The 14,574-nt window shown below is 46.1% G+C and overlaps 1 protein-coding gene across 2 annotated transcripts in view; it reads right to left on the bottom strand.

The window, feature by feature from the left end:
- The window catches only part of LOC118377266 (collagen alpha-1(VIII) chain-like), a 34,872-nt gene that overhangs the window by 4,162 nt on the left and 16,136 nt on the right, over window positions 1-14,574 (bottom strand). The window contains exons 2-3 of one of the 2 annotated variants that reach the window (XM_052499789.1): window positions 9,838-9,981; window positions 710-1,099 (exon numbers count right to left, since the gene is read on the bottom strand). In XM_052499789.1, coding sequence (XP_052355749.1) covers window positions 710-839 — 130 coding nt within the window. In that variant the 5' untranslated portion in view covers window positions 840-1,099; window positions 9,838-9,981. The remainder of the gene's footprint in view (window positions 1-709; window positions 1,100-9,837; window positions 9,982-14,574) is intronic. The other variant, XM_052499790.1, reaches the window with a different exon arrangement.

The following is a 14,574-nucleotide window of genomic DNA, read 5'->3' as shown; positions in this document are numbered from 1 at the left end:
ATTAACAATCCAGTGGTAGATATATTAGAATGAGCATGTGTCAGAATCCAGAAAATAAATACGTGGTGTGTATAAACAGTATATAATTTTGAAGGAAAATGGTTTGTATAGTAGTAGCTATATTAGGATGAGCTATGTGGAGAACACAGTACAGACATACACAGTGAGTAAACAACAGTGTATTTTGCCTGCTTCACATGTGATTTGTCAAGGATGCTTTTATAACCCATGAGCTGGATTTGATTTCCTGTGGATGTTAGGACAGATGAGAAGAATCTTGGAAAAGCAGTTGAGAGGTATTTTGAATGGAACTATGTCAGAGACTGGGTAATGGTTTCATGTCAGCACTGCACCATGAACCTCGGGTTGTACCATATTGTCCATGTTGGCTTTCCCTTCAAACCCACATTGGTGGCCATGGCCATTATCCAATTTCAAATCTAAATATGGTTCAATTATTAGCCTACACTCTTAGAAAAAAAGGTGAAAAAAAGGTGCTATCTGGAACCTAAAACAGTTCTCTAGCTGTCCCCACAGGAGAAACCTTTGAAGAACCCTTTTGGTTCCAAGTAGAACCCTTTTGGTTCCATGTAGAACCCCTTTGGTTCCATGTAGAACCAAAAAGGGTTCTCCTATGGGGACAACCAAATAACCATTTTTTTCTAAGCGTGTACATTTCTGTGATGTAGACAATCTATTAAAATCTCACCTTTTCCCTTGCCCTTATTGGGTGGCATCTGGGGTTGTTCGTGCATCTGTGGAAGCATCTGTGGAAGCTCTTGCCCATACTGTGGCAGCACATATGGCATCTCTTTGCCGTATGGCATATGTTGTGGCATTTCCTTCCCGTACTGTTGCTTGGGCAGCCCGTCCCCGTTCCCGTTCCCGTTCCGTTCCCGTTCCCGTTCCCATACCCGTTCCCTAGGGGCATGTGAGGTATCTGTTGCATGGGCTGGTGCTGCTGGGGAAGGTGCTGCTGTGGGTGCTGCGGCTGCTTGTGCCCGTAATATGCCGCCCCACGGGCATGGTGGCGTAGTACTAGACACAGCTGGAGTGCCACCACCAATAGATGAGTAGAGGGGAGGGGCTTGGCCATGTCCTAAGAGAGAGAGAGAGGGCAGGTCAGCAGAATGAGAGTTTCAAGACCATAGAATGGGTTAAACAGATGAGATTTTCAAGACCATATAATGAGTTAAACAGATGAGATTTTCAAGACCATAGAATGAGTTAAATAGATGAGATTTCAAGACCATAGAATGGGTTAAACAGAGGTATTCTGACAGACATATTAGAGAAAATGTATGGCAGTACAATAACCCCTCGCCGAAGTTTCTCCGAATCCTGAGAGCTAAGATAAGTGTGCTATTTAACATTTTGTAGCGAGGCCTCAGGATGCACACTATAACCATATGACTCTACACAGCGAGGGACTCCCAAATTTTCTGATCACACTGTACTCTGAAACATTTTAAAAGCCATCTTGTTGTGGAACAGATAATAAATAGTTCTGACAAGTTAAATCACATGGATTTGAGTTTGATACTGCCAGCGTGGACAGCCAGGCCACTCCTCAAGGGCAGACATTTTTGGCTCTGAAACCACAACACTCTTATTCAGAGGTGGGGTTTTGAGTTGCTGGGCGGGTAGGAAAAGAGAGTGAGCTCGTTGTTGTGGATGTCAGTTCCTGCTCTAATGAAGAGATGTGTTTTGCATCATTGAGAAGCGAATGTGCAGAATTTCAAACTGAAAATAATCCAACGCGTTACTTCGAAGCTTCACACAGTACAGTTGTTACTGATCCAGTGGGTCTACCCCAGTGTAACGAGGGAAGAGGTGATTCATCATACGACTGTGTTTCTCTATTTTTAAAGTTATATATCTTTAACTTCATTGTTGACATGCAAAACATTTTTCAGATAATATCAACAACAGACTAATGAAAGAAATACCAAAAGAAGAGTATTAACACTACAGTATGCTTGTTTGGATTTTAAAGAGAACATTTGGTTCAAACAAGGTGTTAGAGTACATTTGGAGGGACACTGAGCTAGCTGTAAGATTACTGTTGATCAGTGGAGGCTGCTGAGGGGAGGACGACTCCTAATAATGTCTGGAACGGAGCCAATGGAACGGCATCAAACAGATGGAAACCATGTGTTTGTATTTGATACAGTACCATTCCACTGATTCGGCTCCAGGCATTACCACGAGCCCGTTCTCCACCAACCTCCTGTGCTGTTCATACATTATGATTAGTCTTATTCCAGACACCTAGACAAAACAATGTGAAAGGTGAGGAGTTAGATGCAACATGGCAGAGTCTAAACATGACGAAGTCTTCACAGCACATCTATTTCCCACTGGGCAAGAACTGGTTGAATCAACGCTGTTTCACATCATTTCAACAAAATAAATCATGTGATGACGTTGGATTTGCTCATCAGTGCAAGGGAACTTTGTATTTTTTTTCACCCAAATGCGTACCTAAATCCAATGGCATGGTGACACTGTTTGTGGATTTCACGTTGAACTCCCGTTAATTGACAACTCAACCAAATGGAAATCAAAACTGGACTGTTGAACTGACGTCTGTGCACAGTGGGTTCTCAGTATAAGTAAGTTGTAAGTTGTAAGTACATGCAGTACAACACTGACATGGCATTTAAGGGACCTCCTCAGACCAAAGGAAAAGCAATGACTAAATGGACAATTGGCATGTGTGGTTCTTGTAGACATCAGCATGGACCACAGACTACCATACCACCTGAATCAAGTCATTTATGGTTTGACTTGGCAAAAACATCTCTGCTTTCACTAACCATTTAATGCACAGTTTGTCTACGCAGTAACCATTTGTACGCGCTCAACACTGGATAAAATGACCTCACTCTGTCCAAGTCAAGGTTGTGATTCTCCATGCTTTCATAAGAATCAGTCTGGCCAGGCTGTGAACAGCAGAGAACAGCAGTGAATCAATTTATAGCCCACATGCCAGATGTATTATGTCTCAGAAAACAAGCAGGAAGCAAGGGAACAGGATAACATTTGGTTTAATGCTCAGCCAAAATGAATTGCCCTAAAAAAGGTTCAATGCTGACTTTATCAAGTCTTGGTTGTGACCGACTGCTTAGAAACAGGAGGTCGGCACATTGGACCTAGTCAAAGCTACGGAACACTTTAACTTTCAGGGTTTTCCAAATTTCAATAATGTCACCGGTCCTGTTGATTAAACATCTTTAGAATGTTTACTGGTAGAATTAAGCATAATTTCTAATTCACAACCACTGTAGGAGCTTACCAGGAACAACTTGTTGATGGAATTGATGTATCCCATGAGCCAGTGCGAAATAAGAAAAACACAAACACCAAATCACTCCACACTGTTCCTTAACACTGCCAACTATGAAAGCACCATAATATACATTCAGACCTTCGCGTTTTTACCATGATGTCTGGGAAATGAGCACATTACCATGTCATTAGACTGAAGGGCGTTACCCATGTAAAAAAAACTACAGTTTACTATAGAATACTACACTACTTATTATAGAATTCTGTATAAAACTGTAGTATGCTATAGAGTACTATACTACACAGTGTAGTATTCTTCGATCATGTGTAGTACTTAGTATAGAATTTTGTAGTATACTGTAGTAAATACTAGTGTTAGCCGCGAAAAAATACTATAGTAAATAATATATAAATGTCAGCAAAAACACTTAAAAAACTATAGTAGATACCACAGTATTTACTTTGCATATACCCTGCCCATTCCCCACCCCCATATCCCAATTTGTGCCAGCCATAAGTGAGAAACCTACATGCCAAGTATAGACCATAATTGTATTGTGTTTCGTATGGCTATTGAAAAGACCAGAAGCTGTGAACTAACTGTTCAGACCCCAGTCCTACCTTTCTACCTACATGCTCTTTTAGTATTTCTCCAGTTGGTTTCCTCAAAGCGAAAATCCCCATTTCTATGTCAAAAATAATGCAGCTAAAACACTATAGTAAATACTGCAGTATACTTCAATCCACAGAAACACTACAGTGAATACAACAGTATTCCTACCATGGTATACACTATAGTTGTTTTTCATGTGGGTAGGCTGCTGGAGCCACACAAATTAGAGGGCTGCCGACAGTGTTACACAGTCCACCCGCTTACTGTTAATGCAATGTCAGTGTTGTGTCAGCTAACATTGGCTCAGCCAGCAGACATTCCAATTTCAGCTGAAAATTCTTTGTGCGTAGTGTAAGTAGTGGATCTGTAGACACATGAATAGGGTTGATATTATCACTCTATAGACTGCGAAGGCTGCCAGACTGTATTAATGGGTAACATTTGTAGGCCTATAGTGTACACTAACTCACCACATCCATCACCTGTTGCATTGTGGGGGGACGTGTGTTGTAGGCCGGTGACTATTTATTAAATTATTCTATTTCCCTCTGCTAATTTTGCTTTAGTGTTTTAATAGCAACATCAACCATTTTGTTAGAGTTTGGAATTGGTTTTGGAAAGCAGCGCTGGATGGATTCTCCTCGCCAGAATAGCAGTCATTAGGTTGATGAATAACACACGAGAAGTCATGGGGATAATGCCTCTATTATTCCAACCACCAATATTAAAATAATACAATTACAATAAGTCCATGGAGGAATCATCAAGAGGCTGTGCCACATGTCAGTGTAGAGCAGACCAGAGACTGTGAGGAAGAATGGCCTGTAATATTCACTCTGTTCATTCTCAGAGCAACAACATGAGTGGAGCTACGCCCATTCCCTTCATTCCATGAACGACCTCCAATCCACTGTAATTACACTGTGCTGTGTGAAGAGAAACACTGATCTGCACAGCAAAAATACAAAACGGTGTGGATTACACTCACAGAAAAAAACAGGATTTCACATCAAATTCAACAACGTGATCACATGACAAGGTGTGTTTTTGTGATCATGTGAGATTCAGGGTCCAGTTAGGTGTTGTATATGTAACCTCTGTGGTCACTCACCTGCTCACCTCTTAACTTGTTTTGATCTGCACTGTGTCTTTCACTTGTCTTTTCTGTCCGAATAACCTAAACTAAAACACTCTGGTTCTGGGTTGCAGCACGATCTCATAAACACAAGTTTTCTGACATGTCCTTCTCTCTCTTTCTGCTCTTTCTACAAAATGATGATGGAAAGTTTAACTGTGCGTGTGCATGCGTGTGTGTGTGCCCGTGTGTGTGTGTGTGTGTGTGTGCGTGTGTGTGCATGCGTGTGTGTGTGTCTAATATGTTAGGTTGTGTGTATTTATTCCTCGTGTCACTATTTCAACGTTTTATTGAAATTGTTATCTTTATCTTTAACTCTGCATTGTTTGAAAAGGACCCGTATAAGTAAGCATTTCACTGCTTGTGTGCACCTGTTGTTTACGATGAATGTCACAAATCAAATTGGATTTGATGTAATCTCTTTGACCACAAGAGGGCGCAAAGCCCAATCATTTCACTCTCCACACATCTACAGTAGCGGAGAAGATACCCCTGATACCTATACCTCACCCTTTAACTAACACCCTACTTTCACCACTAGGGGGCAGAGATCAGTACAACACCTGACAGACGCAGTGAAGACATCATGAGAAAATAGCATTTGTACCTTGTGTTATGGAAATTTGTGATTCTGGACGATTGAGAATTTGTTTAAAAAAACAATTTGCGGCCAATTAGCACACACACACACACACACACACGCTTCCATAGAAGGCCAAACCCAAACGCCCTCCACACCCTGGATGTGTGTACATTCCTCTTTTCCTTTATTTTCCTTTCCCATCTTTCCTCCTTCCCTCAATCCCCTCCTTCCTCTCTCCACTGGCCCGTCGCTGAGTAAGGATGAGAGAGAGTCACGTTTCCACTCAGAGTGAGTTGTTCCACACAGACAGCACATGCTGCTAAATGGGAGATGATTAGAGACAGGAACCTAGGACGTGACTGTATGTGTGTGTGTTTCTGCGTGTTTGTGTCTGTTTCTGCGTGTGTGTGTGTGTGTGTGTGGACACAACACCGCACTCCGCTGGGCCACACTACTCCTTTATACATGGACCACCTCTCAGGAGATTTGTACAATGCTGCCAAGTGATCGGTGCAATAATAAACTTAAGGTGTGAAAGTATGTAAGCTTCCCTCACGGTCTTCTTTACTGTTCTCTCAGCCGCGCTGAGCGCCGAGATCAAAGCATTGATTTATGGAGAGAAGATGTTTATTCTGCCGGCTGAAATAACCTCCCAAGTTGTTCTATTGTGGAAAGATTAGTTACACTTGTGTAACCGGTGTGAAATGACTGGCTAGTTAGCCGGGCGCGCTGTGGGGCATTTCAATCAGTGATGTCACTCACTCTGAGACCTTGAAGTAGTTGTTCCCCTTGCTCTGCAAGGACCGCAGCTTTTGTGGAGTGATGGGTAACGATGCTTCGAGGGTGACTGTTGTCGATGTGTGCAGAGGGTCCATTCAAGCCCAGGTTGGGGGAAGGCAAAGACAGAAGCAACGGAAGCAAAACTGTGACACTTCATGCTACAGGTGTGAGGAGAAAAGGCACTAGTACAGAGAACAATCTGTACTCTACATAACACCCTTCAGACATCGAATAGGTCTGTCTGACTGTGTCACGCCCTGACCTTAGTATTTTTTGTTTGCTTTATTGTTTTGGTTAGGTCAGGGTGTGACATGGGTGATGTATGTGTTTTTGTACTGTCTATGGGTTTTGTAGGTTTATGGGGTCGTTTACTAGCTAGGTGTTTATGTATGTCTATGGTTGCCTAGAATGGTTCTCAATTAGAGGCAGCTGGCATGGAAGCAGGTGGAGAGAGCACAGGAGGAACGGTGACGGTATATGGATACAAGCCTAGCACGGAAGCCTGAGAGGCAGCCCCACAAATGTTTTGGGGTGGGCACACAAGGAGTTTGGCTAAGTCAGCTTAGACCGGTGCGCTACATCCCAGCTCCCCGCATCTGCCGGGCTAGGGTGAGGATCAAGCCAGGGCAGATGGGGCCAGCCCTGCTCTCCAAACAGCCAGTGTATCTCCTCGTGCCAGGATATCCTGCGCCGGCGTTGCGCACTGTGTCTCCCGTATGTCTACACAGCCCAGTGCGTCCTGTGCCTAGAGTCACCATCCAGCCAGGACGGGTTGTGCAGGCCATTAGCTCGAGACCTCCAGTGCGTCTTCACGGTCCGGTCTATCAGTACCACCAGTGCCAATACCACGCACCAGACCTCCAGTACGCCTCCACAGCCCAGTACATCCTATTCCTCCTCCCCACACTCACCCTGAGGTGCGTGTCTCCAGCCCGGTACCATCAGTGCCAGCACCACGCACCAGGCCACCAGTGCGCCTCCAGGGTCCAGTACTCCCTGTTCCTGCTCCTCGCACTCGCCCTGAGGTGCGTGTCCCCAGCCCGGTACCACCAGTGCCGACACCAGGCCTATAGTGCACCTCGGCAGTCCAGTACGCCCTGTTCCTCCTTCCCGCACTCACCCTAAGGTGCGTGTCCTCGGCCCAGTACCACCAGTGCCGGCACCACGCACCAGGTCACCAGTGCGCCTCCATGGTCCAGTACTCCCTGTTCCTGCTTCCCGCACTCGCCCTGAGGTGTTGTGTTCTCGGCCCAGTACCACCAGTGCCGGCACTACGCACCAGGCCTACAGTGCGCCTCGCCAGTCCAGAGCGTCCGGCGACAGTACCCAGTCCAGGGCGTCCGGCGACAGTACCCAGTCCAGAGCGTCTGGCTACAGTACCCAGTCCAGGGCGTCCGGTGACAGTACCCAGTCCAGAGCGTCCGGCTACAGTACCCAGTCCAGAGCGTCCGGCTACAGTACCCAGTCCAGGGCGTGCGGCTACAGTACCCAGTCCAGAGCGTCCGGCTACAGTACCCAGTCCAGAGCGTCCGGCTACAGTACCCAGTCCAGAGCGTCCGGCTACAGTACCCAGTCCAGAGCGTCCGGCTACAGTACCCAGTCCAGAGCTTCCGGCTACAGTACCCAGTCCAGAGCTTCCGGCTACAGTACCCAGTCCAGAGGGTCCGGCTACAGTACCCAGTCCAGGGCGTGCGGCTACAGTACCCAGTCCAGGGCGTGCGGCTACAGTACCCAGTCCAGAGCGTCCGGCTACAGTACCCAGTCCAGAGCGTCCGGCTACAGTACCCAGTCCAGAGCGTCCGGCTACAGTACCCAGTCCAGAGCGTCCGGCTACAGTACCCAGTCCAGAGGGTCCGGCTACAGTACCCAGTCCAGAGCGTCCGGCTACAGTACCCAGTCCAGAGCGTCCGGCTACAGTACCCAGTCCAGAGCGTCCGGCAACAGTACCCAGTCCAGAGCGTCCGGCTACAGTACCCAGTCCAGAGCGTCCGGCTACAGTACCCAGTCCAGAGCGTCCGGCTACAGTACCCAGTCCAGAGCGTCCGGCTACAGTACCCAGTCCAGAGCGTCCGGCAACAGTACCCAGTCCAGAGCGTCCGGCAACAGTACCCAGTCCAGAGCGTCCGGCAACAGTACCCAGTCCAGAGCGTCCGGCTACAGTACCCAGTCCAGAGCGTCCGGCAACTGTCTACAGACCGGAACCTCCTACGACGGGCCGCAGTCCGGAACCTACCACAACGGGCCGCAGTCCGGAACCTACCACGACGGGTCACAGTCCGGAACCTACCACGACGGGTCGCAGTCCGGAACCTCCTACGACGGGCAGCAGACCGGAACCTACTATGACGGGCCGCAGACCGTAACCTCCTATGACGGATCGCAGTCTGGAACCTACCACGATTGGTCGCAGACCGGAACCTACCACGACGGGACGTAGTCCGGAACCTACCACGACGGGTCGCAGACCGGAACCTCCTACGACGGTCGCAGTCCGGAACCTACCACGACGGATCGCAGTCTGGAACCTACCACGATTGGTCGCAGACCGGAACCTACCACGACGGGACGTATTCCGGAACCTACCAGTCCGGATCCGCCAGAGTCTCCCTCCAGTCCGGATCCGCCAGAGTCTCCCTCCAGTCCGGATCCGCCACTCACTCCAGACTCGACCATCCGTCCAGTGGCGTCCTCTAGTCCGTGGTCGGCGGTGAGGGTTCCCGCTCCAGAGACATTAAGTAAGGGTGAAGTGGAGCGGGGTCCACGTCCTGAGCCAGAACCGCCACCTCGGAGTCATGCCCACCCACACCCTCCCATATAGGTTTAGGTGTGCGGCCGGGAGTCCACATCTTTGGGGCGGTACTGTCACGCCCTGACCTTAGTATTTTTTGTTTTCTTTATTGTTTTGGTTAGGTCAGGGTGTGACATGGGTGATGTATGTGTTTTTTACTGTCTAGGGGTTTTGTAGGTTTATGGGGTCGTTTATGTATGTCTATGGTAGCCTAGATTGGTTCTCAATTAGAGGCAGCTGTTTATCATTGCCTCTAATTGGGAACCATATTTAGGCAGCCATCTACTTTGGGTATTTCGTGGGTTATTTTCTATGTCTAGTTGCCTGTGTCTGCACTAGTATTATTATAGCTTCACGTTTTTTTAATATATATTTTTTTATAGTTTGTTAAGTGTTCTTCGTCTTTATTAAAAGTATGTATTCATCTTACGCTGCGCCTTGGTCTCCTCCATACGACGAATGTGACAGACTGTCTGTCTCTGTCTCTGACTGTCTGTCTCTTTTTTTTATTGAACAATTACGCACGTCCATTTCCTTCCTCCCTGACCTGCTAATCTCTTGACCTGACAAACAGAAAAATCCTGCTCCTCTTATCCTTAGTGTCTCCTCTCCTCAAACCCAAGGGCCTGTCGTGACGACGACCTAACCTCTCGCTCTGTCCTTTGGACCGCAGGTCTCTGTACTTTCCCTCTGTTTTTGGTGGTGTTGGAGTTGGGGGCTTCCCAAGGCATGAGACTGCTTGTGACTCTGCCACAGGTCCGATACGTTGCGGTGCAGTGCAGTCTAGGGCCCTGCAACAGAACAATGATGAATGAGAGATCCAGGAGCACCATGACTTTTCACAGATAGCTGGGGTTTTAACACTGAGCTGCCATTTCCATCTCACTGCCCTGCCCAACTTGGCCATCATACAGCACTGTACAGTAGTAGTGGTGTTATCACTCTGGACAGTAGTAGAGGTGTTATCACTCTGAACAGTAGTAAAGGTGTTATCACTCTATAGTAGTAGAAGTGTTATCACTCTGGACAGTAGTAGAGGTGTTATCACTATGAACAGTAATAAAGGTGTTATCACTCTATAGTAGTGGAGGTGTTATCACTATGAACAGCAGTAGAGGTGTTATCACTCTGGACAGTAGTAGAGGTGTTATCACTATGTACAGTAGTAGAGGTGTTATCACTATGAACAGTAGTAGATATGTTAGCACTCTGGACAGTAGAGTTGTTATCACTCTGGATAGTTGTAGAGGTGTTATCACTATTTACGGTATTAGAGGTGTTATCACTCTGGACAGTAGTAGAGGTGTTATCACTCTGGACAGTAGTAGAGGTGTTATCACTATGTACAGTAGTAGAGGTGTTATCACTATGAACAGTAATAAAGGTGTTATCACTCTATAGTAGTGGAGGTGTTCGCAGTATGAACAGCAGTAGAGGTGTTATCACTCTGGACAGTAGTGGAGGTGCTATCACTCTGGACAGTAGTGGAGGTGCTATCACTCTGGACAGTAGTGGAGGTGCTATCACTCTGGACAGTAGTGGAGGTTTTATCACTCTGGACAGTAGTGGAGGTGCTATTACTCTGGACAGTAGTGGAGGTGCTATCACTCTGGACAGTAGTGGAGGTGCTATCACTCTGGACAGTAGTGGAGGTTTTATCACTCTGGACAGTAGTGGAGGTGCTATCACTCTGGACAGTAGTGGAGGTGTTATCACTCTGGACAGTAGTGGAGGTGCTATCACTCTGGACAGTAGTGGAGGTGTTATCACTCTGGACAGTAGTGGAGGTGCTATCACTCTGGACAGTAGTGGAGGTGCTATCACTCTGGACAGTAGTGGAGGTTTTATCACTCTGGACAGTAGTGGAGGTGCTATCACTCTGGACAGTAGTGGAGGTTTTATCACTCTGGACAGTAGTGGAGGTGCTATCACTCTGGACAGTAGTGGAGGTGCTATCACTCTGGACAGTAGTGGAGGTGCTATCACTCTGGACAGTAGTGGAGGTTTTATCACTCTGGACAGTAGTGGAGGTGCTATCACTCTGGACAGTAGTGGAGGTGCTATCACTCTGGACAGTAGTGGAGGTGCTATCACTCTGGACAGTAGTGGAGGTGCTATCACTCTGGACAGTAGTGGAGGTGTTATCACTCTGGACAGTAGTGGAGGTTTTATCGCTCTGGACAGTAGTGGAGGTGCTATCACTCTGGACAGTAGTGGAGGTGTTATCACTCTGGACAGTAGTGGAGGTGCTATCACTCTGGACAGTAGTGGAGGTGTTATCACTCTGGGCAGTAGTGGAGGTGCTATCACTCTGGACAGTAGTGGAGGTGCTATCACTCTGGACAGTAGTGGAGGTGCTATCACTCTGGACAGTAGTGGAGGTGTTATCATTCTGGACAGTAGTGGAGGTGCTATCACTCTGGACAGTAGTGGAGGGTTTTATCACTCTGGACAGTAGTGGAGGTGCTATCACTCTGGACAGTAGTGGAGGTGCTATCACTCTGGACAGTAGTGGAGGTTTTATCACTCTGGACAGTAGTGGAGGTTTTATCACTCTGGACAGTAGTGGAGGTGCTATCACTCTGGACAGTAGTGGAGGTGCTATCACTCTGGACAGTAGTGGAGGTGCTATCACTCTGGACAGTAGTGGAGGTGCTATCACTCTGGACAGTAGTGGAGGTGCTATCACTCTGGACAGTAGTGGAGGTGCTATCACTCTGGTATAAAAAGACGTTCTGCATTTTTGACACAGAAATCAACTGTACTAGTCATTAAGGCTCTGGTCTTGATTACTGTCCGTTAATATGGTCAGGCACACCAAAGAAAGACCTAGCAAGGCTGCATCTGGCTCAAAACGGAGCAGCACACCTTGCCCTTAACTACGCATACAGAACTAACACCAACAACATGCCAGGATTAACTGCTTCTTTCCATGAGAAATATTACTGCAATGAAAATTCCAGATTGTCTGCGTAATCAAATAACATTCAGCTCAGACACCCATACATACCCCACAAGACATGGCACCAGGCATCTGTTCACAGTCCCCAAGTCCAAAAGGAATTCACCGCAACGCACGGTGTTATACAGAGCCATGGTCACATGGAACTCCCTTCCATCTTCCATTACTCAGTCTAACAGAAACATGACTGTACCTTTAAAACGCTGGACTATGAGGGGACACACACATTGTTTTTTAGTTGTGGTGTTTGTAAATTGTTGTGTTTAAAAGTTGTGACTGTCCTTGTCAATCAGTGTTCTGTTACTTGTCATGTTTTGTGTGTTCGTAGACCCCAGGAAGAGAACCAAATAAACAAATAAAAAATCAATATTTTATATACAGCAGGTATTTAAAGAGTATGATCTGCCTTGTGTTTTCATTTTTGCAAAATAAAAATACTGGTAGCCCTAATATATAGTATAATTTATTTTATATCTGTGTCCATATTGTCTACAAGTTTCTGGTATATAGACTTTCTGGTTCAAGAGAAAATCAACAAAATAATGAAAAAAGCATGAAAAAAGCTCATCAACATTATTTTCAGCTAACTCTGCAACTCTCCAACTTTTGTATTATTTCATAACTGCCACCAGTCTGGCACAACACATTTACAACAAAGACATATTGACATAGAAAAATAAATACAAGTGTGTAAAAAAATACAGATAAATGATATTTCATGCTGAAACCCTCAATGGTATTCACTGAGCTGATGGTTTATATTTAGAATAATGTTTTACAGCTTTGTCATTCTAATTTTTTTTATCAACTTATTATATATATATATACTCTATATATAAACAGTAATAGTCAAAGTTTAGACACACCTACTCATCCCAGGGTTTTTCTTTATTTTGAATAGTGAAGACATCAAAACTATAAAATAACACATATGGAATCATGTAGTAACCAAAAAAGTGTTAAACAAATCAAAATATATTGTATATTTGAGATTCTTCAAAGTAGCCACGCTTTGCCTTGATGACAGCTTTGCACACTCTTGGCATCCACAGTGATCAGCGAGACAATTATACCCAGACTCAGAAGACATCCCTTAGGCTTCATGTCGGAAATGACTCTGAGACCTCTGGATTAAGAATGCTTTACAGCTTTGATTAAAATAATACAAAAAACATGAGTGCTGAGTGGGGATACCAAGACACCAGCATTTACTTTAAACCAAGAGGTATATTTCTGATCCGATAAGATTTTCAGGAAGAAAAAGATTGAACTATTGTGTTGACAATGTATGTATCCAGCACCATGGACAGAGGACTGAGTGCTGCCAAACACGAATGGATAAACACCGGACTGCACTGCAATATAATTTTTTTAATTTACTCGCTTTGCAATGAGTAAATATTAATAATAAAAAGTATATGACCCGGAAATAAGGGGTTACTGACAACAACAATAACAACAACAGCAGTGAAAACAGAGAAGAGCAATAGGCTCTTTAAAACAGATGCATCATGGCACGTCTCCAAGGACGTGTCAATCTGCCTCCCTGCTGAGAGCAACCAGACCAAAACACATCCTAGTCAATTACCAAAACCTGTCCTACCAACACCCCTAGTTCATTTAACAATACTGTGCTTTAACTACTCCCCCTGTGGACAGTGGGGGCCACACACCCAGAGTTAAAGAGAGCCGGGGTACAAGGGTTCACAGCTGCTGTTTTCCAGTCTCCACGCAGCCCACTCACACATCAACCAATCGGGTGACAGTCTTGGACATTCCAAGGGATTCTAGACGGACCAATTGCAAGAGGCCTGTGGGAGCCATCTTCTTTGGCTCCTCAATTTGGCCGAGGAGCTAGGGAGACGGAGTCCGGCACACAGCAGAGTCAGAATCCAACAACTGAGCCGGGTCCAAGCTCTCAGCTGCAAAAGCAACCTGCTTCCCCACTCCCTGCCTTATTTACTTATCAGATTCACATGACCGCAATAAAATTCTCACGTTGTTCTCTGGGGCTTGCTGTTGGAACAACAAAAGTCAGTCAAATGTCTAAATATTCCTTCAACGGGCTGCCAAAATGTATTTCTCCGAACCCTCTGTCAATACTTAGACCAGGACTCTCAAACCCTGTTCCTGGTGAGCAACCCCCCTTTCTACTTATAGGACGGTAGCTTTCCAGGAACGGGGTTGGAGAGCCCTGACCTAGACACTAACCTGTGATTTTTAGTGTGGTGCAAAACAATAATGATAATGCAACAAAGTGGCTCCTGAGTGGCGCATGGGTCTAAGGCACAGTCCTCAGTGCCAGAGGTGTCACTACAGTCCCTGGTTCAAATCCAGGCTGTATCACATCCAGATGTGATTGGGAGTCCCATAGGGCGGCGCACAATTGGCCCAGCGTCGTCCGGGTTTGGCCGGGGTAGGC

This window comes from Oncorhynchus keta, chromosome 37 (genome assembly GCF_023373465.1).
Source record: "Oncorhynchus keta strain PuntledgeMale-10-30-2019 chromosome 37, Oket_V2, whole genome shotgun sequence".
Lineage (NCBI taxonomy): Eukaryota > Metazoa > Chordata > Actinopteri > Salmoniformes > Salmonidae > Oncorhynchus > Oncorhynchus keta.
The sequence above is the reverse complement of the archived record's forward strand: the minus strand, read 5'-3'. Positions and strand labels throughout refer to the sequence as shown.